At 47.6% G+C, this 24451-nt stretch overlaps 1 protein-coding gene across 1 annotated transcript in view; it reads right to left on the bottom strand.

Annotated features, from left to right (window-relative positions):
• LOC147125400 (glypican-4-like) overlaps positions 1-24451 on the bottom strand; it is a 263841-nt gene that overhangs the window by 44940 nt on the left and 194450 nt on the right. Inside the window, exon 3 of the mRNA XM_085995209.1 lies at positions 12323-12481. Within this exon, the coding sequence (XP_085851335.1) occupies positions 12323-12481 (159 nt within the window). The remainder of the gene's footprint in view (positions 1-12322; positions 12482-24451) is intronic.

The following is a 24451-nucleotide window of genomic DNA, read 5'->3' as shown; positions in this document are numbered from 1 at the left end:
GATACATCTTCATTTAGAATGACACGGATTAATCAAGGATAGTCAGCACGGATTTGTTAAGGGAAGGTCGTGTCTGACAATCTTGAATGAATTTTTTGAGGAGGTAACAAGGAGGGTAGAGGAGGGTAGTGCGTTTGATGTAGTGTATACAGAAACATAGAAGATAGGAGCAGGAGTAGGCCATTCGGCCCCTTGAGCCTGCTCCGGCATTCAATGCGATCATGGCTGATCATCCAAATTCAGTACCCGGTCCCTGTTTTCTCCCCATACCCCTTGATCCCTTTAGCCTTAAGAAATATATCCAACTCCTTCTTGAATATATTTAATGTATTGGCCTCTACTGCCTTCTGTGGTAGAAAATTCCACAGGTTCACCACTCTCTGGGTGAAGAAATTCCTCCTCATTTCTGTCCTAAACGGCCTACCCCTTATCCTTAGACTGTGACCCCTGGTTCTGGACTCCCCGACCATCGGGAACATCCTTTCTGCATCGAGTCTGTCCTGTCCTGTCAGAATTTTATAAGTTTCAATGAGATCCCCTCTCATTCTTCTAAACTCCAGCGAGTACAAGCCCAATCGACCCAATCTCTCCTCATACGTCATTCCTGCCATCCCAGGTATCAGCCTGGTGAATCTTCGCTGAACTCCTTCCATGGCAAGAACATCCTTCCTCAGATAAGGCGACCAAAACTGCACACAATACTCAAGGTGTGGTCTCACCAAGCGACTGGTGCACAAGGACACCCAGGTCTCGTTGCACTTCCCCTTCTCCCAATCTATTGCTATTCAGATAATAATCTGCCTTCCTGTTTTTGCCACCAAAGTGGCTAACCTCGCATTTATCCACGTTATATTGCATCTGCCATGCTTTTGCCCAATCACCCAGCCTGTCCAAATCATCCTGGAGTTTCTCGGCATCCTCCTCACAGCACACACGCCCACCCAGCTTTGTGTCGTCTGCAAATTTGGAGATATTACATCTAGTTCCCTTGTCTAGATCATTAATATGGACTTTAGCAAGGCTTTTGATAAGGTTCCACATGGCAGACTGGTCACGAAGTTAAAAGCCCATGGGATCCAGGGCAAAGTGTCAAGTTGGATTCAAAACTGGCTCGGAGAGAGGAAGCAGAGGGTAATGGTTGATGGGTGTTTTTGTGACTGGAAGGCTGTTTCCAGTGGGGCAGGGCTCAGTACTCGGTCCCTTACTTTTTGTGGTATATATCAACAATCTTGACTTGAATATAGGGGGTATGATTAAGAAGTTTGCAAATGATACTAAAATTGGCTGTGTGGTTGATACTGAAGAAGGAAGCTGTAGACTGCAGGAAGGTATCAATAAATTGGTCAGGTGGGCAGAACAGTGGCAAATGGAATCCAATCCGGAGAAGTGTGAGGCAATGCATTTCGGGAGGGCTAACAAGGAAAGGGAACACACATTAAATGGTAGGAGACTGAGTAGTGTAGAGACAAAGGGACCTTGGAGTGCATGTCCACAGATCCCTGAAAGTAGCAGGCCAGGTAGATAAGGTGATTAAGAAGGCAAAAGGGAATGCTTGCCTTTATTAGCCGTGGCATAGAATAAAAGCAGGGGGCTTATGCTTCAACTGTATAAAACACTAGTTAGGCCTCAGCTAGACTACTGCGTGCAGTTCTGGTCACCACATTACAGGAAAGATGTGACTGCACTAGAGAGGGCATGGAAGAGATTTACAAGGATGTTGCTGGGAGTAGAGAATCTTAGCTATGAGGAAAGACTGGATAGGCTGGGTCTGTTTTCCTTGGAACAGAGGAGGCTGAGGGGAGACCTTATTGAGGTGTATCAAATTATGAGGGGCATAGATAAAGGGGATAGGAAGGACCTATTTCTCTTAGCAGAGGGGTCAAAAACCAGGGGGCACAGATTTAAAGTAATTGGTGGAAGGTTTAGAGGGGATTTGAGGGGAAATTTCTTCACCCAGAGGGTTGTGGGGATCTGGAACTCACTGCCTGAAAGGGTGGTAGAGGCAGGAACCCTAACCACATTTAAAAAGTACTTGGATGTGCACTTGGAATGCTCTAACCTGCAGGGCTACAGACCAAGAGCTGGGAAGTGGGATTAGGCTGGGTACATCTTTGTTGACCGGCGCGGACACGATGGCCGAAATGGCCTCCTTCCATGCTGTAACTTTCTATGGTTCTATAAGCTATTTTCTCCCTCTATTATTTTTTTAGGCATCCTTTGCTGGTTTCTAAAATTTTCCTAATCCTCTGGCCTACCACTAATTTTCGCAACATTGTAAGCCTTTTCTTTCAATTTGATACCATCCTTAACTTCCTTGGTTAGCCATGGTTGGTTCATCCTTCTCTTCGAGTCTTTCTTTCTCACTGAAATATATCTTTGTTCAAAGTCATGAAATATCTCTTTAAATGTCTGCCACTGCTTTACTACCATCTTACCTTTTAATTTATTTTCCCAGTCCACTTTAGCCAACTCCCTCCTCATACGTTTGTAATTGCCTTTATTTAAATTTAATACTCAATTCTATCATGTTATGATCACTCTTCCCTAGAGGATCCTTTACTATGAGATCATTAATTAATCCTGTTTCATTACACATTACCAGATCTAAAATAGCCTGTTCCCTGGCCAGTTCCACAACGTATTGTCCCAAGAAACTATCCCGAATACACTATGAACTTGTCCTCAGGGCTGCTTTTGCTAATTTGATTTGTCCAATCTATAAGAAGATTAAAATCGCCCACAATTATTGCAGTACCTTTCATACAAGCCCCCATTATTTCTTGATTTATACTCTGTCCTATAGTGTAGCTACTGTTAGGGGGCCTATAGACAGCTCCCACCAGTGCCTTCTTTCCCTTACTATTTCTTACCTCCACCCAAATTGATTCTACATCTGGATTTTAATTTCCGAGCCAAGATCATTTCTCATTATTGTACTGATATACCTATCAATTCAGTTCATAAAAAGCGACGAGTTAAGTTAGTAACTATAGGTTTTTATTGGCTAAATAACAGAGCCCACCCTCGTGGGTGATCGGACCCAACAAGGAGGAATACCAGCCAGTCGACCACCTTTATACCTGGGCAAGCAGGCGGAGCCATGGGCGGAGTCAGCTGTGGTCAGCCCAGGTATAACAGCGTGGCAAGAGGTGACCTTGTGTAGTGATACAACAGTGTAAACAGTGATAACCATAGTGTAACGATATAAACAGTGATAACCATAGTGTAACGATAGTGAACGATAAAAGTGGTTTACCACATGTACTGATCTCATCCTTTATTAACAGAGTTACCCCACCTCCTTTTCCTATCTGTAAATCCTTCTGAAATATCAAATACGCATGAATATTCAGTTCCCAGCCTTGGTCACATTGCAACCAGCTCTCTGTGATGGCAATTAGATCATACCCATTTATTTCTATTTGCGCTGTCAATTCATCTATCTTGTTACGAATGATGCGTGCATTTTTCCCTACTCTGACCCTATTTGCTGGTGCACTCTTATGTTTGTACGCTCCGTCCCTTCCTGTCACACTCTGGTTTTCATTTTTTTTTAAAGTTGTTTTATGGGATGTGGGCGTCGCTGGCAAGGCCAGCATTTATTGCCCAGCCCTAATTGCCCTCGAGAAGGTGGTGGTGAGCCGTCTTCTTGAACTGTTGCAGTCCGTGTGGTGAAGTTACTCCCACAATGCTGTTAGGTAGGGAGTTCCAGGATTTTGACCCAGCGACGATGAAGGATCAGCGATATACTTCTAAGTCAGGATGGTGTGTGACTTGGAGGGGAATTGGCGGTGGTGGTGTTCCCATGCGCCTGCTGCCCTTGTCCTTCTAGGTGGAAGAGGTCGCGGGTTTGGGAAGTGCTGCCGAAGAAGCCTTGGCGAGTTACTGCAGTGCATCTTGTAGATGGTACACACTGCAGCCACAGTATGCCGGTGGTGGAGGGAGTGAATGTTTAAGGTGGTGGATGGGGTGCTAATCAAGCGGGCTGCTATGTCCTGGCTGGTGTCGAGCTTCTTGTGTTGTTAGAGCTGTACTCTTCCAGGCAAGTAAAGAGTATTCCATCACACTCCTTACTTGTGCCTCGTAGATGGTGGAAAGGTTTTGGGGAGCCAGGAGGTGAGACACTCGCCACAGAATACCTAGCCTCTGACCGGCTCTTGTTGCCACAGAATTTGCCCATATCGCTAACCTGCACTATTGCCCTGTCCTTTATCTTTAACTTTCTAAATTTCCCCTCGCTTGAACCCTCCCCCCACCCACACACACCACTATTTAGTGTAAAGCCCTATCTACAGCCCTAGTTATTTGATTTGCCAGGTCACTGGACCCGGCATGGTTGAAATGAAGGCCGTCCCAACGGAACAGCTCCCTCTTTCCCCAGTACTGGTGCCAGTGCTCCATGAATTGAAACCCATTTCTCCCACACCAATCCTTGAGCCACGCATTCAACTCTCTGATCTTATAGAAACATAGAAGATAGGAGCAGGAGTAGGCCATTCGGCCTCTCGAGCCCACTCCGCCATTCAATCAGATCATGGCTGATCATCCAAATTCAGTACCCTGTCCCTGCCTTCTCCCCATATCCCTTGATCCCTTTAGCCTTAAGAAATATATCTAACTCCTTCTTGAATATATTTAATGAATTGGCCTCCACTGCCTTCTGTGGTAGAGAATTCCACAGGTTCACCACTCTCTGGCTGAAGAAATTCCTCCTCATCTCGGTCCTAAATGGCTTACCCCTTATCCCTAGACTGTGACCCCTGGTTCTGGACTCCCCCACCATTGGGAACATCCTTCCTGCATCTAGTCTGTCTAATCCTGTTAGAATTTTATAACTTTCAATGAGATCCCCTCTCATTCTTTTAAACTCCAGCGAGTACAAGCCCAATTGACCCAATCTCTCCTCATACGTCATTCCTGTCATCCCAGGTATCAGTCTGGTGAATCTTCGCTGCACTCCCTCCATGGCAAGAACATCCTTCCTCAGATAAGGCAACCAAAACTGCACACAATACTCGAGGTGTGGTCTCACCAAGGCCCTGTACAACAGCAGCAAGGCATCCTTGTTCCTGCACTCGAATCCTCTCGCTATGAAGGCCAACATACCATTTGCCTTCTTAACCGCCTGCTGCACCTGCATGCTTACCTTCAGCGACTGGTGCACAAGGACACCCAGGTCTCGTTGCACTTCCCCTTCTCCCAATCTATTGCCGTTCAGGTAATAATCTGCCTTCCTGTTTTTGCCACCAAAGTGGATAACCTCGCATTTATCCACATTATACTGCATCTGCCATGCTTCTGCCCAATCACCCAACCTGTCCAAATCATACTGGAGTTTCTCGGCATCCTCCTCACAGCACACACGCCCACCCAGCTTTGTGTCATCTGCAAACTTGGAGATATTACATCTAGTTCCCTTGTCTAGATCATTTATATATATTGTGAATTGCTGGGGTCCTAGGACCGATCCCTGCGGTACCCAACTAGTCACTGCCTGCCACTCGGAAAAAGACCCGTTTATTCCAACTCTTTGCTTCCTGTCTGCCAACCAGTTCTTTATCCAAGTCAGTACCTTGACCCCCAGCACAGTGGCATAGTGGTTAGCACTTTGCCTCACAGCGCCAGGGACCCGGGTTCAAATCCGGCCTCGGGTGACTGTCTGTGTGGAGTTTGCACATTCTCCCCGTGTTTGCGTGGGTTTTCTCCGGGTGCTCCGGTTTCCTCCCACAGTCCAAAGATGTGCGGGTTAGGTTGATTGGCCATGATAAAAAAATTGGCCCTTAGTGTTAGGGGGGATTACATATTTGGGGTTACGGGGATAGGGCTTGGGTGGGATGGCTGTCGGTGTAGGGATCGGGGGATAGGGTTTGGATTATCAGCCATGATCTCGTTGAATGGCGGAGCAGGCTCGAAGGGCCGAATGGCCTGCTCCTGCTCCTATCTTCTATGTTTCTATGTAATCCCATGTGCCTTAACTTTACACGCTAATCTCTTATGCAGGACCTTATCAAAAGCCTTCTGAAAGTCCAAATACACCACATCCACTGGTTCTCCCTTATCTATTTTACCAGTTACATCCTTAAAAAATTCCAGTAGATTAGTCAAGCATGATTTACCTTTTGTAAATCCATGTTGACTTTGTCCGATCCCGTCACTGTTTTCCAAGTGCTCTGCTATTACATCTTTTATAATAGACTCTAGCATTTTCCCCACTACCGATGTCAGGCTTACCAGTCTATAATTCCCCGTTTTCTCTCTAACACCTTTTTTGAATAGTGGGGTAACATTAGCTAGCCTCCAATTCATGGGTACTGTTCCAGAGTTTGTAGAATATTGGAAGATGACCAGCAATGCATCTACTATTTCTAGGGCCACTTCCTTAAGTACCCTAGGATGTAGATTATCAGGCCCTGGGGATTTATCGGCGTTCAATCCCGTCAATTTCCCTAACAGCATTTCCCTACAAATACTGATTTCTTTCAGTTCCTCCCTCTCATTAGACCCTATGTTCCCCGACATCTCTGGGAGGTAATTTGTGTCCTCCTTTGTGAAGACGGAACCAAAGTATGTATTTAATTGGTCTGCCATTTCTTTGTTCCCCATTATAAATTCCCCTGATTCTGACTGCAAGGGACCTACGCTTGACTTCACCAATCTTTTTTCTTCACATATCTATGAAAGCTTTTACAGTCAGTTTTTATGTTCCCTGCAAGCTTACTCTCATACTCATTTTCCCCCTCTTAATTAATCCCTTTGTCCTCCTTTGCTGAATCCTAAACTGCTCCCAATCCTCAGGTTTACTGCTTTTACTGGCCAATTTATATGTCCTCTCCTTGGATCTTATGCTATCCCCTAATTTCCCTCATTAGCCACGATTGAGTCACCTTTTTTGTTTTATTTTCATGCCAAACTGGGATGAACAAATTCTGTAGTTCATCCATGCGATATTTGAATGTTTGCCATTGCCTATCCACTGTCAACCCTTTGAGTAACATTCCCCAATCAATCCTACCCAACTCGCGCCTCATACCATCGCAGTTTCCTTTATTTAAATTCAGGACCCTAGTCTCTGAGTCAACTACTTCACTCTCCATCTTAATGAAGAATTCTATCATATTATGATCGCTCTGACCCAAGGGGCCTCGCACAACAAGATTGCTAATTAATCCTTTCTCATTACATAATACCCAGTCTAAGATGACCTGATCTCTAGTTGGTTCCGCGACATATTGGTCCAGGAAACCATCCCGTATACACTCCAAGAATTCCTCCTCCACAGTATTGTTACTAATTTGGTTAGCCCATTCTATATGCAGATTAAAGTCACCCATGATAACTGCAGTGCCCTTATTGCACACGTCTCTAATTTCCCGTTTAATGCCATCCCCAACCTCCGCATTATTGTTTGGAGGTCTGTATACCACTCCCACTAACGTTTTTTGCCCCATGGTATTTCTCAGTTCTACCCATACAGATTCCACATCATCAGAGCTAATAACCTTCCTTTCAATTGTGTTAATCCCCTCTTTAACCAGCAATGCTACCCCACCTCCTTTTCATTTTGCCTATCTTTCCTGAATATTGAATACCCCTGGATGTTGAGTTCCCAGCCTTGGTCACCCTGGAGCCATGTTTCCGTAATCCCAATCGTATCATATCCGTTTACCTCTATTTGCGCAGCTAATTCATCCACCTTTTTACGAATGCTCCTCGCATTAAGACACAAGGCCTTCAGGCTTGTTTTTTTAACACGCTTACACCTTTTAGAATTATTATTTACTGTGGCCATGTTTCATTTAAACCCTTGATTTCTCTGACTGCCACCTTTGTTTTTCTCCTTCCTGTCTTTTGCTTCTATCCTTGTCTCCCTTTCCTCTGTCTCCCTGCTCAGGTTCCCAACCCCCTGCCATTTTAGTTTAAACCCTCCCACAGAGCACTAGCAAACACTCCCCCTAGGACATCGGTCCCGGCCCTGCCCAGGTGCAAACCGTCCGGTTTGTACTGGTCCCACCTCCCCCAGAACCGTTTCCAATGTCCCAGGAATTTGAGTCCCTCCCCCTTGCACCATTCCTCTAGCCACGTATTCATCTGAAATATCCTTCTATTTCTACTCTGACTAGCACGTGGCACTGGTAGCAATCCTGAGATTACTACCTTTGAGGTCCTATTTTTTAATTTACCTCCTAACTCCCTATATTCAGCTTTTAGGAACTCATCCCGTTTTTTACCTATATCGTTGGTACCTATATGCACCATGACAACTGGCTGTTCACCATCCCCTTCCAAAATGTTCTGCAGCTGTTCTGAGACATCCTTGACCCTTGCACCAGGGAGGCAACACACCATCCTGGAGTCTCGTTTGCGGCCGCCGAAACACCTATCTATTCCCCTTACAATAGAATCCCCTATTACTATAGCTCTCCCACTCTTTTTCCACCCGTCCTGTGCAGCAGAACCACCCACGGTGCCAGGACGATCGCTGCTGCTGCCTTTCTCTGAAAAGCCATCCTCCCTCACCAATATCCAAAGCGGTATATCTGTTTGAGAGGGGAATGGTCACAGGGGACCCCTGCACTACCTGCCTGCACCTACTACTCTGCCTGGTGGTTACCCATTCTTTTCCTGCCTGTGCAGCCTTTACCTGCGGTGTGACCAACTCCCTAAACGTGTTATCCACGACGTCCTCAGCATCGCGAATGCTCCAGTATGTTTCTACTCGCAGCTCCAGCGCCGCAATGAGGTCTGTCAGTAGCTGTAGCTGGATACACTTCCCGCACGCAGGAAGTGTCCCTGATTTCCCACATAGAGCAGGAGGAGCATACCACGGCGCCAAGCTCTCCTGTCATGACTTACCCTTTAATTAATTCAAATTAAATTAAATCAAATCAATCCCACCAATTACAATTAAATGATATACTGAAGGGCCCTTGTTTACCAGCAGTCCCCGTTACACCACAGACACCCTATAAACTATAAACCACAAAAGTTAAGTTTGGAAAAAAGGAGAGAGAGAGAAATAGAGTCATAGAGTTATACAGCACAGAAAGAGGCCCTTCGGCCCATCACATCCGCGCTGGCCATCAAGCCCTGTCTAATCTAATCCCATTTTCCAGCATTTGGTCCGTAGCCTTGTATGCTATGGCATTTCAGGTGCTCATCCAAATGCTTCTTGAATGTTGTGAGGGTTCCTGCCTCCACCACCCTTTCAGGCAGTGAGTTCCAGAATCCAACCACCCTCTGGGTGAAAAAGTTCTTCCTCAAATCCCCTCTAAACCTCCTGCCCCTTACCTTGAATCTATGCCCCCTTGTTATTGACCCCTCTACTAAGGGAAAAAGTTCCTTTCTATCTACCCTATCTATGCCCCTCATAATTTTGTACACCTCAATCAGATCCCCCCTCAGCCTTCTCTGCTCCAAGGAAAACAACCCCAGCCTGTCCAGTCTTTCTCCATAGCTGAAGCACTCCAGCCCAGGTAACATCCTGGTGAATCTCCTCTGCACCCTCTCCAAAGCAATCACATCCTTCCTATCGTGTGGCGACCAGAACTGCACACAGTATTCCAGCTGTGGCCTAACCAGCGTTTTGTACAGCTCCATCATAACCTCCCCGCTCTTATATTCTATGCTTCGGCTAATGAAGGCAAGTATCCCATATGCCTTTTTAACCACCTTATCCACCTGTTCTGCTGCCTTCAGGGATCTATGTACATGCACACCAAGGTCCCTCTGATCCTCTGTCTTTCCTAGGGTCTTACCATTCATTGTGTATTCCCTTGCCTTGTTAGTCCCTCCAAAATGCATCACCTCACACTTTTCAGGGTTAAATTCCATTAGCCACTGTTCCGCCCATCTGACCAACCCATCTATATCGTCCTGCAGACTGAGGCTACCCTCCTCGCTATTTACCGCCCCACCAATTTTCGTGTCATCTGCGAACTTACTGATCATACCTTTTACATTCACATCCAAATCATTAATGTAGACCACAAACAGCAAGGGACCCAGCACCGATCCCTGCGGTACCCCACTGGACACAGGCTTCCAGTCACAAAAACAACCTTCGACCATCACCCTCTGCCTTCTGCCACTAAGCCAGTTTTGGATTCAATGCGCCAAGGCACCCTGGATCCCATGGGCTCTTACCTTCTTGACCAGTCTCCTGTGCGGGACTTTATTGAAAGCCTTACTGAAATCCATGTATACCACATCCACTGCACTACCCTCATCCACACACCTAGTCACCCCCTCGAAAAATTCTATCAAATTGGTCAGACATGACCTTCCCTTGACAAAGCCATGCTGACTATCCCTGATTAATCCTTGCCTCTCCAAGTGGAGACTAATTCTGTCCCTCAGATTTTTTCCAATAATTTCCCTACCACTGATGTTAGGCTCACTGGCCTGTAATTCCCTGGTTTATCCCTACTACCCTTCTTGAATAATGGTACTACGTTAGCTGTTCTCCAGTCCTCTGGCACATCCCCTGTGGCCAGAGAGGTTTTGAAAATTTGTGTCAGAGCCCAACCAATCACTTACCTGCTTTCTGGTGACGTCACACTTCGATTACTTTTTACTTCTCTCTCTCCCTCTCTCTGAGATCGGTAAGTCTACCTGATCCGCCGCCTCGCTCTTTATATCTTCTTGACCCTATGCCAATTTGCTCGTGGCTCAGGTAGTAATCCAGAGATTACCACCTTTGTGGTTCTGCTTTTTAATTTATACCTTAGCTGCTCATATTCCCTCAGCAGAACCTCTTTCTTAGTCTTACCTATGTCATTGGTTCCTACATGGACCACGACAACTGGATCCTTCCCCTCCCACTCCAAGTTCCTCTCCAGCCCTGAGGAGGTGTCCTTAACCCTGGCAACACAGTCTTCAGGACTCTCGCTCTCGACTGCAGAGAACAGTATCTATCTCCCACCACTACGACATTCCTTTTTACAACCCCCCCACTTGAATGGCTCCCTGTACAACGGTGCCATGGTCAGTTTGCTCATCCTCCCTGCAGTCACTGCTCTCGTCCACACAGGTTGCAAGAACCTCGTAACTGCGGGACAAGTGCAAGGGCTGAGGCTCCTACAATGCTACCTCCTGGATCCCCATACCTGGCTCAGTTCCTGACCACGGGCCAAATCTGAAGTATTTAACCTAAGGGGTGTGACTGCCTCCTGGAACAAAGTGTCCAGGTAACTTTCTCCCTCCCTGATGTATCGCAATGTCTGCAGCTCGGACTCCAGCTCATCAACTCTGAGCCGAAGTTCCTCGAGCCGCAGACACTTACTGCAGATGTGGTTGCTGTGGATCAGACTGGGGTCCACCAGCTCCCACATGCAACAGATGCAACACATCACCTGCTTTGTCATCTCTATCGTATTTTATTTAATTAATTACATCACTATCAATCAATTGTCTATTTATAGTTTTTAATCTCGGTAAACTAGGTAATAACCTTGTTTAATTTATTAAAATAAGTTTAGTTAGTTATAAATTTAGTTATATGCTATAGGTCTTTACTGTAACTTAGCCCTCAGTCCTAAGAGAAAAGAAATACTCACCACCAATCACCTACCTGCTTACCTGTGACATCTCACTTTGATTTTTTTGTTGTTGAATTGGAACCTCCCCCACTGGCTCTGCTCTCCGGCCTCCTCTCTCCGCGCTCTTTATTCTGCTCCCACTGCCGCTCCGGTTCCGCCCTGATCCGCTGGCTCTGCCTCTACTGACTGTACTCTAATCTGATTGTTTGCTAACAGTTGTCACAATGCTTCTGGATGGTGTTCTTTGCTCCGTATTTACTGCTGTATGTTGCTGTTAAATAGTTCAACAACAGAACGAGAGAGGGGATCTCGGAATTCCACTGAGGAAGGTTGAAATCAAAAACTCTTCTTGTCAAATTGGATTTCACCTCTACACAAAACCGCCAGGGTGAACAGGTATTACTGATGGACCAAAATAAATCCAGTCTCAAGCTATAGCCAGTTTCACACACACTCATTTTACAAACAGTGTAGGGAACGCACATCACTTTCTGAATCCCTGCACAGACAGCAAACTAACGGGTTGTTGTACACAGACAGTTTCTGCTGCAAGGAAACCTGGTTACCGAGGTTTTGTATTAATGGTGCACTGATGTGAACAAAGGGAATGGATGATCTTTCATCAACTAGAGCTTACAACAATCTAAACACTATTAGTTAAAATTATATAAAGATTAATGCTGCAATCCACTATAGTTACATATTTCCCCTCTCCACATGATTTAAAGTACCAATATGAGCAGTTACTTCATATCCAATAAATTACATTTCTCCCCAGGACTTACCATCAAACTTCTTATATCTTGAAGCGAATGTCGACTGTAGGATGTCGCTGGTCTCCAGCACGGCTTTGCTGAACTCTTGCTGGCTTTGTTGGCGGAGTTTTTCCTCCATTTCAGAGGTACAGCACGTGTAGAGCTGGGGACACACCTTCAGGTGATCTCCTGGGCACAAATGAGAGAGATTGTAATCAGGATTTTTAAAAACCACACATCTTTACACCATTAGTTTCCCCTGCTGATCAGAGCGCGCCAGCATGGATTTGTAAAAGGTAAGTCATGAGTAACGAATCTAGTTGAATTATTTTAGACGGCAACTAACGTGGTAGATAAGGGAATGTCTACAGATGTTATTTATCGGTCTTCCAGTAGAATTCAATAAGGTTTCACACAAGAGACTGTTAACAAAAATGAGAATGTGTGGAATTGGAGGCAACCTATTGGCTTGGATAGGGAATTGGTGAGGAGGCAGGAGAGAGAGTGGGGATAATGGGTGTGTGCTCCAATTGGCAGGATGTGACTAGCGGTGTCCCCCAGAGATCTGTACTGGGGCCTCAGCTTTTCACTATATTTATAAATGGCTTGGATGAAGGAATAGAGAGGGTATATCTAAGTTTGCTGATGACACCAAGTTAGGCGGCAAAGTAAATAACGTAGATGGGACCAGAAAGTTGTAAAAGGGACATTGCTAGATTAAGTGAGTGGGCAAAACTGTGGCAGATGGAGTTTAATGTGGGAAAGTGAGGGGTCATCCACTTTGGACCCAAGATAGATCAGAGCATTTTCTAAATGGCGAGAAGCTGGGAACTGTGGTGGAGCAGAGAGATTTAGGGGTCAAGTACAGAAATCACTAAAAGCTAGTGAACAGCGCAAAAAATTATTTAAAAGGCTAATGGAATGTTGGCCTTTTTCTCAAGAGGGCTAGAATTTAAACTTGTACAGAGCTCGGGTTTAGGTCCCATCTGGAGAACTACACTCAGTTCTGGGCACCGCAACGCAGGAAGGATATATTGGCCTTGGAGAGGGTGCAGCACAGATTCACCAGAATGATACCGGGCTTAAGAGGTTAAATTACGAGGACGGGTTAAGAAATAGGAGCAGGGGTAGGTCATACGGCCCATCAAGCCTGCTCTGCCATTTAATAAGATCATGGCTGAATTTCTACGTCATCTCCACTTGCCCGCCCTATCCACATATCCCTCAATTCCCTTAGTGCCCAAAAATCTATCTTCACATCTGCAGTGAATTTAGACCTTTTTCAGGGCTTTTACGCAGTTCCCTCTTTCTACCTTCTCCCAAATCTTTTTGCATTCAAGTAATTATCTAGCACATTTTTGAATGCTGTAAACAATTCAATCACATTTAGCAGAAAGTTGTCAAATTCTGCACCGCATTACTCCTTAGGTTTCAATTAAGTGTGCATGCAATATCCACAAAACGCTTAAAATGTTGCAAATTGAGTACACCAACACAAAATGCAGTGAACCACACAGCATTTGTGTACCGCAGTTACTAAATTACCTGCAGCCATAACCTATTGAAGTCAAATAACTATCGTGTTTAACTAACTTGATCGAGTTTTTTGATGAGGTAACAGAGAGGGTTGATGAGGACAATGCGGTTGACGTGGTGTATATGGATTTCCAAAAAGCGTTTAATAAAGTGCCACATAGAAACATAGAAGATAGGAGCAGGAGTAGTCCATTCGGCCCCTCGAGCCTGCTCCGCCATTTAATGCGATCATGGCTGATCATCCAAACTCAGTACACTGTCCCTGCTTTCTCCCCATATCCCTTGATCCCTTTAGCCTTAAGAAATAAATCCAACTCCTTCTTGAATATATTTAATGAATTGGCCTCTACTGCCTTCTGTGGTAGAGAATTCCACAGGTTCACCACTCTCTGGGTGAAGAAATTCTTCCTCATTTGTATGATCTTGTGGCCATTACAGAAACATGGCTGCAGGGTGACCATGACTGGGAATTAAATATACCAGGTTATTTAACAATCAGGAAGGACAGGCAGGAAGGAAGGGGAGGTGGGATGGCTATGTTAATAAAGGAAGGAATCACTGTAATACAGAGAAATGATATTGGGTCAAAGGATCAGGATAGTGAAACAGTTTGGGTGGAGATATGGAATAATAAGGGGAAAAAAACACTAGTGGGCGTAGTCTATAGGCCTCCGAACAGTTGCAACTCTGTTGGACAGAGTATTAATCAGGAAATAGCTGAGGCTTGTAATAAGGGAACAGCTATAATTATGGGGGATTTTAACTATCATATTAACTGGACAAATCAAATTGGGCAGGGCAGCCTTGAGGATGAGTTCATTGAGTCTATTAGGGATGGGTTTCTTGAGCAGTATGTAACTGAACCGACCAAGGGGCAAGCAACCTTAGATTTGGTCTTGTGTAACGAGACAGGATTAATGAAAAATGTCCTAGTAAAGGATCCCCTTGGAATGAGTGACCATAACATGGTTGAATTCCATATTCAATTAGAGGGTGAGAAGGTTGGATCTCAAACAAGCGTGCTAAGCTTGAATAAAGGAGACTATGAAGGTATGAGAGCAGAATTGATTAGAGTGGACTGGGAAAATAGATTAAAGGGTAAGACGGTACATGATCAGTGGTGTACATTTAAGGAGTTATTTTACAACTTCCCAAAAAATTATATTCCACTGAGGAAAAAAGGGTGTAAAAGAAAAGGTAGCCATCCGTGGCTAAGTAAAGTAATTAAGAATAGTATCCGACTAAAAACAAGGGCGTATAAGGTAGCCAAATCTAGTGGGAGGATAGAAGATTGGGAAGTCTTTAAAAGACAGCAAAAAATAACTAAAAGATTGATTAAGAAAGGGAAGATAGATTATGAAAGTAAATTAGCAAAAAATATAAAAACAGATAGCAAAAGTTTCTATAGTTATATAAAAAGAAAAAGGGTGGCTAAAGTAAATGTTGGTCCCTTAGAGGATGAGACCGGGAAATTAATGGTGGGAAACATGGAGATGGCAAAAAAGCTGAACAATTATTTTGTGGCAGTCTTTACGGTAGAGGACACTAAGAATATCCCAACACTGGACAAACAGGGGGCTCTAGGGGGGAGGAGCTAAATACGATTAAAATCACTAAGTAAGTGGTACTTGGTAAAATAATGGGACTCAAGGCGGATAAATCCCCTGGACCTGATGGCTTACATCCTAGGATCTTAAGGGAAGTGGCGGTAGGGATTGTGGATGCATTGGTAATAAATTTCCAAAACTCCCTGGACTCAGCAAAGGTCCCGGCAGATTGGAAAACTGCTAATGTAACACCCTTATTTAAAAAGGGTAGTAGTCAGAAGGTTGGAAACTATAGACCTGTTAGCCTAACATCTGTGGTTGGTAAAATTTTAGAGTCCATTATTAAGGGGACAGTAACGGGACATTTGGATAAACATAATTTAATAGGACAAAGTCAGCATGGTTTTATGAAGGGGAAGTCATGTTTGACAAATTTGCTTGAGTTCTTTGAGGAAGTAACATACAGGGTGGATAAAGGAGAAGCAGTGGACATAGTGTATTTAGACTTCCAAAAGGCATTTGACATGGTGCCACACAAAAGATTATTGCTCAAGATAAAAAATCATGGGATTGGGGGTAATATTCTGGCATGGTGGAGGATTGGCTATCTAACAGAAAGCAGACAGTTGGGATAAATGGTTCGTTCTCAGACTGGCAATCAGTAACTAGTGGTGTTCCGCAGGGGTCAGTGCTGGGTCCCCAACTCTTTACAATCTATATTAATGATTTGGAGGAGGGAACCAGGTGTAACATATCAAAGTTTGCAGATGATACAAAGATGGGAAAGAAAGTAGTGAGTGAGGAGGACATAAAAAAACCTGCAAAGGGACATAGACAGGCTAAGTAAGTGGGCAGAGATTTGGCAGATGGAATACAATACTGGAAAGTGTGAGGTTATGCACTTTGGCAGGAAAAATCATAGAGCAAGTTTTAATCTTAATGGCAAGAAACTGGAAAGTACTGTAGTACAAAGGGATCTGGGGGTCCTGGTGCACGAAACTCAAAAAGTTAGTATGCAGGTGCAGCAAGTGATTAAGAAGGCCAATGGAATGTTGGCTTTTATTGCTAGGGGGATGGAATATAAAAACAGGGAGGTATTGTTGCAGTTGTACAAGGTATTGATGAGACCGCACCTGGAATACTGCATACAGTTTTGGTGTCCATACTTAAGAAAAGACATACTTGCTCTCGAGTCAGTACAAAGAAGGTTCACTCGGTTAATCCCGGGGATGAGGGGGTGGACATATGAGGAGAGGTTGAGTAGATTGGGACTCTACTCATTGGAGTTCAGAAGAATGAGAGGTGATCTTATTGAAACATATAAGATTGTGAAGGGGCTTGATCGGGTGGATGTGGTGAGGATGTTCCCAATGATGGGTGAAACTAGAACTAGGGGGCATAATCTTAGAATAAGGGGCTGCTCTTTCAAAACTGAGATGAAGAGAAACTTCTTCACTCAGAGAGTAGTAGGTCTGTGGAATTTGCTGCCCCAGAAAGCTGTGGAAGCTACATCATTAAATAAATTTAAAACAGAAATAGACAGTTTCTTAGAAGTAAAGGGAATTAGGGGTTATGGGGAGCGGGCAGGAAATTGGACATGAGTCTATGTTCGGAACGGTCATGGCCCTGTGGGTAACGGAGCGGGCCCAGGGGCCGTGTAGCCTGGTTCTGCTCCTACTTCTTGTGTTCTAATTATGTGTTAGATTTCAGGAGATGTTTTTATTCCTGTTCCTAGCTGGGGTGGAGATCACCTTTTACAGAAGGTAAGTACTGTAGGAAATATAGGGACAGTGATCTCCTGGACGAGTTTCGATCGCCTAGATGGGTCGGAGAGGAATTTCCCAGATTTTTTTCTCCCAAATTGGCCATTGGGTTTTTTATCTGGTTTTTCGCCTCTCCCAGGAGATCACATGGGTTCGGGAGGGATGTAGACCGATAGTAGATTTGAGGTTAGGATCAGATCAGCCATGATCTTATTGAATGATGGAGCAGGCTCGAGGGGCCGATTGGCCTACTCCTGCTCCTATTTCTTATGTTCTTATGTAAATGGCTTACCCCTTATCCTTAGACTGTGACCCCTGGTTCTGGACTCCCCGACCATCGGGAACATCCTTCCTGCATCTAGTCTGTCCAGTCCTGTCAGAATTTTATAAGTTTCAATAAGATCCCCTCTCATTCTTCTAAACTCCAGCGAGTACAAGACCAATCGACCCAATCTCTCCTCATGCGTCATTCCTGCCATCCCAGGTATCAGCCTGGTGAATCTTCGCTGAACTCCTTCCATGGCAAGAACATCCTTCCTCAGCTAAGGCGACCAGAACTGCACACAATACTCAAGATGTAGTCTCACCAAGGCCCTGTACAACTGCAGCAAGACATCCTTGTTCCTGTACTCAAACCCTCTCGCTACGAAGGCCAACATACCGTTTGCCTTCTTAACCGCCTGCTGCAGCTTCATGCTTACCTTCAGCGACTGGTGCACAAGGCCACCCAGGTCTCGTTGCACTTCCGCTTCTCCCAATCTATTGCCATTCAGATAATAATCTGCCTTCCTGTTTTTGCCACCAAAGTGGATAACCTCACATTTATCCACGTTATATTGCATCTGCCATGCTTCTGCCCAATCACCCAACCTGTCGAAATCATACTGGAGTTTCTCGGCATCCTCCTCACAGCACACACGCCCACCCAGCTTTGTGTCGTCTGCAAACTTGGAGATATTACATCTAGTTCCCTTGTCTAGATCATTAATATATATTGTGAATAACTGGGGTCCAAGGACCGATCCCTGCGGTACCCCACTAGTCACTGCCTGCCACTCGGAAAAAGACCCGTTTATTCCAACTCTTTGCTTTCTGTCTGCCAACCAGTTCTCTATCCAAGTCAATACCTTGCCAGTAAAGTTGAAGCCCATGGAATAAAAGGGACAGTAGCAGCATGGATATGAAATTGGCTAAGTGACAGGAAACAGAGTTGAGGTGAACGGTTGTTTTTCGGACTGGAGGAAGGTACACAGTGGTGTTCCCTCGGGGTCGGTACTAGGACCACTGCTTTTCCTGATATGTATTAATGGCTTGGGTGTACCGGGCACAATTTCAAAATTTGCAGATGACACAAAACTTGGAGGTATAGAGAACAGTGAGGAGGATAGTGATAGACTTCCAGAGGAAATAGACAGGCTGGTGTAATGGGCGGACACGTGGCAGATGAAATTTAACGCAGAAAAGTGATACATTTTGATAGGAAGAACGAGGAGAGGCAATATAAACTAAAGGTTACAATCCTAAAGGGGGTGCATGAACAGAGAGTCCTGGGGGTATATGTGCACAAATCATTAAAGGTGGCAGGGCAGGTTGAGAAAGCAGTTAAAAAAGCATACAGGCTTCACAAATAGAGGCACAGGGCTCGATTTTCCAAGCCCCGAGGAGGCGGGAGTGGTGGGAAAATTGCAGAATCGGGCGGGGGGGGGGGCAGGAACCCATCCCGCCCCCAACCCGCCTCAGTGTCAATGTCCCAGGAGGCGGGTACCCGACCTGTGCTGGGAGCCGCCTCCCCGAGGCGGGAAGGGGATTAGTGCCAATTAACTGCCTGTTAACAGGTAGTTAACGGGCAGTTTTTTGCCTAATCCCTATTTTTAGCCCTGAAGTGTGGGCTGTCCGCGACACCGAACCACGCCTAGTTAGCGAGGCGGACCGTCGGTCTGCAGGGGTTGGAGGGGTCGAGATGTCCGTTGTGCAGGGGAGTGATGGGTGCATGTGTGCAGAGGTAAGTGTGTGAGGTAAGTTTAAAGTGTTTTAGTAAGTTTTACTTACCTTTACTTTCTCCTGCAGGCTTCCTTCCTTCAGTTCTCGGGAGTCCCTCAGCTCACCGGCACAGAAAGCAGAATGGCCGCTGAACTGTCAAAAGCTGCAGCCTGCTTTCTGGTCTGGAGAGATCTCTAACTGAGTCTGAGTAGAAGGACTCAAGTTAGAAGACAGATCGTCAGTGTTTGACAGCTTCACAGAGCTGTCAAACACTGATTTTTCATCTGTCAAAAGCTCTTGACAGATGAAATGTCAATCGCTGACGTCACCAGTAACCAGGTGTCCCTTAATTGGTTTGCTGAGCCCGCTGGGCGGGCTTAACAAGGTCAATCAAGGGAAAATAGCGAGGGTTGGCCACAAGTCGATGGAGGCAGGACTACAACCCAAAAAGTGGGAGTCCCGCCTCCAAAAGCTCCCCATTGACAAAATCGAGCCCATAGAGTACAAAAGCAAGGAAGTTATGATGAACCTTTATAAAACACTGGTTCAGCCTCAACTGGAGTAGTGTATCCAATTCTGGGCACCGCACTTTAGGAAGGATGTGAAGGCCTTAGGGAGGGTGCAGAAAAGATTTACAAGAATAGTTCCAGGGATAAGGAACTTCAGTTACTTGGATAGACTGCACTGGAGCAGAGATGGTTGAGAGGAGATTTGATAGAGGTGTACAAAATCATGAGGGGTCTAGACAGAGTAGATAGACACTGTTCCTACTGGCAGAAGGTTCAAGAACCAGAGGACACAGATTTAGAACCAAAAACTACATGAGGAAAAACCTTTTTTACACAGCGAGTGGTTAGGATCTGGAATGCACTGCCTGAAAGGGTGGTGGAGGCAGACTCAATCGTGGCTTTCAAAAGGGAATTGGATAAGTACCTAAAGGAAAAAAAATTGCAGGGTTACGGGGAAAGGGTGGGAGAGTGGGACTTGAAGCGCTCTTGCAGAGAGCCAGCACAGGCAGACGGGCTGAATGGCTTCCTTCTGTGCTGTAACCATTCTATGATTCTATTTAAGGATTAGTATTAAGCAGGACATAGCACAGACTGAGGCCTAGAAATTCAGTCTGGCCACTTTTGGGGCGGTAAAGTCGGGCGGTCGCTAAAGTTAGCGCCCGCCGGAAAGTGTAGGCCACTTCGCCGAAATTCAGTAGATTTGGCCAAGAGTTTGGGCGAGCGCTGAAACTGGCGTTGCACTGCTATCTTCAGGCGCTAAGCCGGCGATGCGGACTGATAACGCCGAGGCCGGGCGCAGCGCAGGTGCGGTCATGTTTTGATTGACAGCAGACACCCTGACGCCGGCCAGCTCTTAAAGGGGGAAGGGTCGACTTTGACTGCTGCCACGCCCTGCATAGTGGAGCCCTGCAGCTAGGCCTCAACACTGCTGGTGGACCCAAATAGCGCCTGAAGCCATGCAGAAGGCCCGTGAACGAGCGCAGCGCTTCTCCCAGCATGCTTTGAGGGTGCTGGTTAATGGTGTGGAAAAGAAAAGAGAGATCTTGTGCCCGGACAGTGGCAAGAAGGCTTCCAGGAGGCAGTACAGGAGAGCCTGGAAGAAAATCGCCCACAGGGTGTCATCCACCAGCGATGTCCCCAGGAGTGCGGACCAATGCCGCAAGAAGTACAACGACCTCACTCGGATGGTGAAGGTGAGTACCCTTTCCAGTGTCCTCCTCATCCTTGCATGTGCACCTCACATTATGGGCAAAGGGACCTCAAAGGCCTAATGGGCAGCCCTCCTCCCGCAGCTATGGCACTGGCATGATCATCAATAGCACTTTCTGCACTTAACACACTGGCCAAGCTATTCGACCATGGGAGGCAGTGCACACATCAACAGGGCACCACACTGGCCAAGCTATTCGACCATGGGAGGCAGTGCACACAGCAACAGGGCACCACACTGGCCAAGCTATTCGACCATGGGAGGCAGTGCACACAGCAACAGGGCACCACACTGTACTTAGAGGCCGTCCTTTCTCTTGCAGGCCAAGCTGGCGCGGAATTTGAGGAGCCAGTCTGCCACCGGGGGAGGCCGTCCCCAGTACCAGGCGCTCAGTGAGCTGGAGGAGAGCGTGGCTCGACTCATGCGTGGCCGGGTGACTGGCCCTGTTGCCATTGGAGATGCGGACCCTGTACTGGGACCCACTGGTAAGGACATGACCGGTTGGCCCTCTCTCGTTGCCCTTGCGCTTCAGATTTACATCCTTTCCCACTGTCCGACCAATGCGCATAATGCCACCACTCATGCCTCCCTCGCTGACGCCCTGTCCTCACTCTAAAGCTACTCTTGTGCCTTCCTGCTTTCAGCTGGTGAGGAGGAGGTGGTCCCTGAAGCTCAGAGTGCCAGGCCCTTGGAGGAGGAGGACGACGAGGACCAGGAGGAAGGCGGCACATCGGGGGAACCCTCATCCGCGCCAGGGGATGGCAATGGAGGGGAGACGTCTGGCCTGGAGGAGAGGCAGGGTGAAGTGTTGCAGGGGGGTGTAGCTCCTGGTCCCAGTGGGGTCGAGGCACGCGGGAAGGGTCGGGCAGCACGGCGGCCTTCTCCCCAGAGGGGGGAAGTGTTGCAGGGGAGGGCAGTTCCTGGGCCCAGTGGGGTCGAGGCACGCGGGAAGGGTCGGGCAGCTCGGCGGCCTTCTCCCCAGAGGGAGAGTCCGCCCTCCAGTCCGGAGACGCTCCTCGCCCAGGAGGTGCGCCTCCTTGATGAGATGTCCGCGGCCTCGGAGCGGCGCCACAAGGAGTTCATGGGGTTGTGGGACAGATGCCTCAGGCCATTGAGTCCCTGGCTCATAGTGTGGTCGCTTTCGGGGAATCACAGGCCAGGGGGGTCGAGCAACTCGCGGCAGCAAACGACAGGGGTGTCCAGCAACTCGCGGGCACATACCAGGGCAGTTCGGGCACTCACTTCTGCCACACTCGCTGTGGCGCGGAAGCATCGCCAGGGCACCCGCCGCCCTGCTGCAGCACAGCGGTCTGGCCTCCACCAGATTGCTGCGCTTGCTGCACTGCCAGCCCGGCCGAGTGCCAGTGTCTCTGGCGAACAGCGCGCGCCTGGCATCAGCCAGCTTGCTCCCATTGGTGCAGCCGACACTGCCACTCCCCCAGCCAAGGTGCGACGAGCTGCTGCTGAGAATGATGCTGGCCAGCCACAGCTGCAGCAGTCAGCAGCCGTCCCCTCCCGGGCCGGGCCTCGTCTAGGCCGACCCCCAAGGGCATCTGCCGTCACGCATTGTGGCCCTCATGAGCCTTCCCCCAGCCTTGCCACACCCACAGGGCCCAGGTTGAGACGGAGCAGCAGGTCGGGCAGGGGCCGGAGAAGCCTGCATAAGGACTCGCCCTCTCGGCACACCCAGTAGAGTGTGGTGAGAGCGGTTTTTTTTATATGGGGGTGTTTGTGTTCTGGGGGGGGCTTATTTTGGTAAGGCCGAAGATGAAGGCATTTTTTGTTTTTATGGGGGTGTTTGTGTTGTGGAGGGGGGGGCTTATTTTTGTAAGGCCGATGATGAAGGCCAATTGGATGGGCAAGTTTTGTTATTCCTCCCCAGGTTGTGGGAGTGACAGATGTTTTTGACTGTTTTTTGGGGGTCTCGTCTGTTTTTCAGTTTCATGTGGGAAGGGCCCTGAGTTTGTTAAATAAAGCTTTTTATTTATTCAGCATGTCCAGGTGTCATGTTTCAAGTGGTTGTTGCGTTAACCGGCTGAGGGCTTGCGGAGCGGCTGCATTCAGGTGCGTTCATTGCCACAGGCCATTCCCTGACAGGGGGCCTAGAAGTGTCGTTCAATAAGACGCCGGCGGACGGCCCTTGGACCTTGTGGCTCCCTCCTGGGCTGGTACTCCTCCTCCTCCTCCTCCTCATGGTCCTCCTGCTCGTCCTCCTGAGGTGGTGGTGCAACGTCAGGTGGCAGTGCCTGAGTCCTGCGGATAGCCAGGTTGTGCAGCATGCAGCACACGACGACGAACTGGGAGGCTCTATCCGGCGAATACTGTAGAGATCCGCCGGAACGATTCAGGCAGCGGAACCGTTGCTTCAGGACGCCAATCGTTTGCTCTATGATGTTCCTTGTGGCTTGATGGCTTTCGTTGTATGCCTCCTCCGCTGGGGTCCTGGGCGCGCGGAGCGGGGTCATGAGCCATGGACACAAAGGGTAGCCCTTGTCCCCAATAAGCCATCCCCTCGGTGGAGGCTGTGCCTCGAACATGTCAGCCACAGTAGTCTGGCGCAGGATAAATGCATCGTGGCTGCTTCCTGGAAAGCGGGCATTGACAGCTAGGATGCGCTGCCTGTGGTCACACACCAGCTGTACATTGAGGAAATGGTAGCCCTTCCGGTTGCGGTAATCCTCGGCATTGTCGATAGGTGCCCGCATAGCCACATGCGTGCAGTCAATGGCGCCCTGCACCATGGGGAAGCCCGCGATCCTGGCAAATCCGACTGCACGCTGCTCCTGCCTCTCTAGGGTCATGGGGAAGGAGATGAATTGGTGTCTCCTCGCGAAAAGTGCATCGGTGACCTGCCGGATGCAGCGATGCGCGGCGAACTGGGAGATGTTCGCTATGTCCCCAGCAGCGGCTTGGAAGGAGCCGCTTGCATAAAAGTTCAGAGCCACCGTGACCTTCACTTCCACCGAGAGAGACATCCTGCACATCAGCTGTGGACGCAGATCTCTGTGAAGCAGCTGGCAGATCTCTGCAACCACCTCCCTTCTGAAGCGCAGCCTCTTAACACAATGCGCCGCAGTCATGGTGAGATAGGACACCTGCTGCTGGTATTGCCTGAGTGGGTAAGGCCTACGTTGCCGATGCCTGATGGCCCCTCTGCGTCTAGGCATGGCTGGCCCTCTCACACAGCGTCTGCGAGCCCTTCGCACATAATGCTGCAACTGAGGGTTGGAACCCCATACAGCCCCCATAATAAACTTGCAAACAGTGAAATCACAATGATTCAAATGTCAAAGCTCTGGCCAGAAGCCAAAAATACCTCTCCTATGTTGTCCCAAATCAGTAAGCTCTGTTCCTTGGTCTCTGTCCAGAAATCCAAAGCAGTAAAGTCATTGCAGCAAAATGGCTGGGCTTTATAGGTCAGTGTAAGTGCCCTTTAATTAGCGCTCCCCGAGGCCCACAGGGCCTCTGTTGCGTTCCACTTCACAGTTCTTAACAGCGCCACGCCCACATTGGGCGGGCGCCACTGAATTTCCGGTTTGGGGCGCACAAACAGCGTTGCACGCCGAAATGACGTCATAAGCTGCGCGCGCAGCTGAGCAGGCGCAAACACTTTG

The sequence above is a fragment of the Somniosus microcephalus genome, chromosome 1, assembly GCF_052327205.1.
Source record: "Somniosus microcephalus isolate GS21.2 chromosome 1, FLI_Smic_1.0, whole genome shotgun sequence".
NCBI lineage: Eukaryota > Metazoa > Chordata > Chondrichthyes > Squaliformes > Somniosidae > Somniosus > Somniosus microcephalus.
The sequence above is the reverse complement of the archived record's forward strand: the minus strand, read 5'-3'. Positions and strand labels throughout refer to the sequence as shown.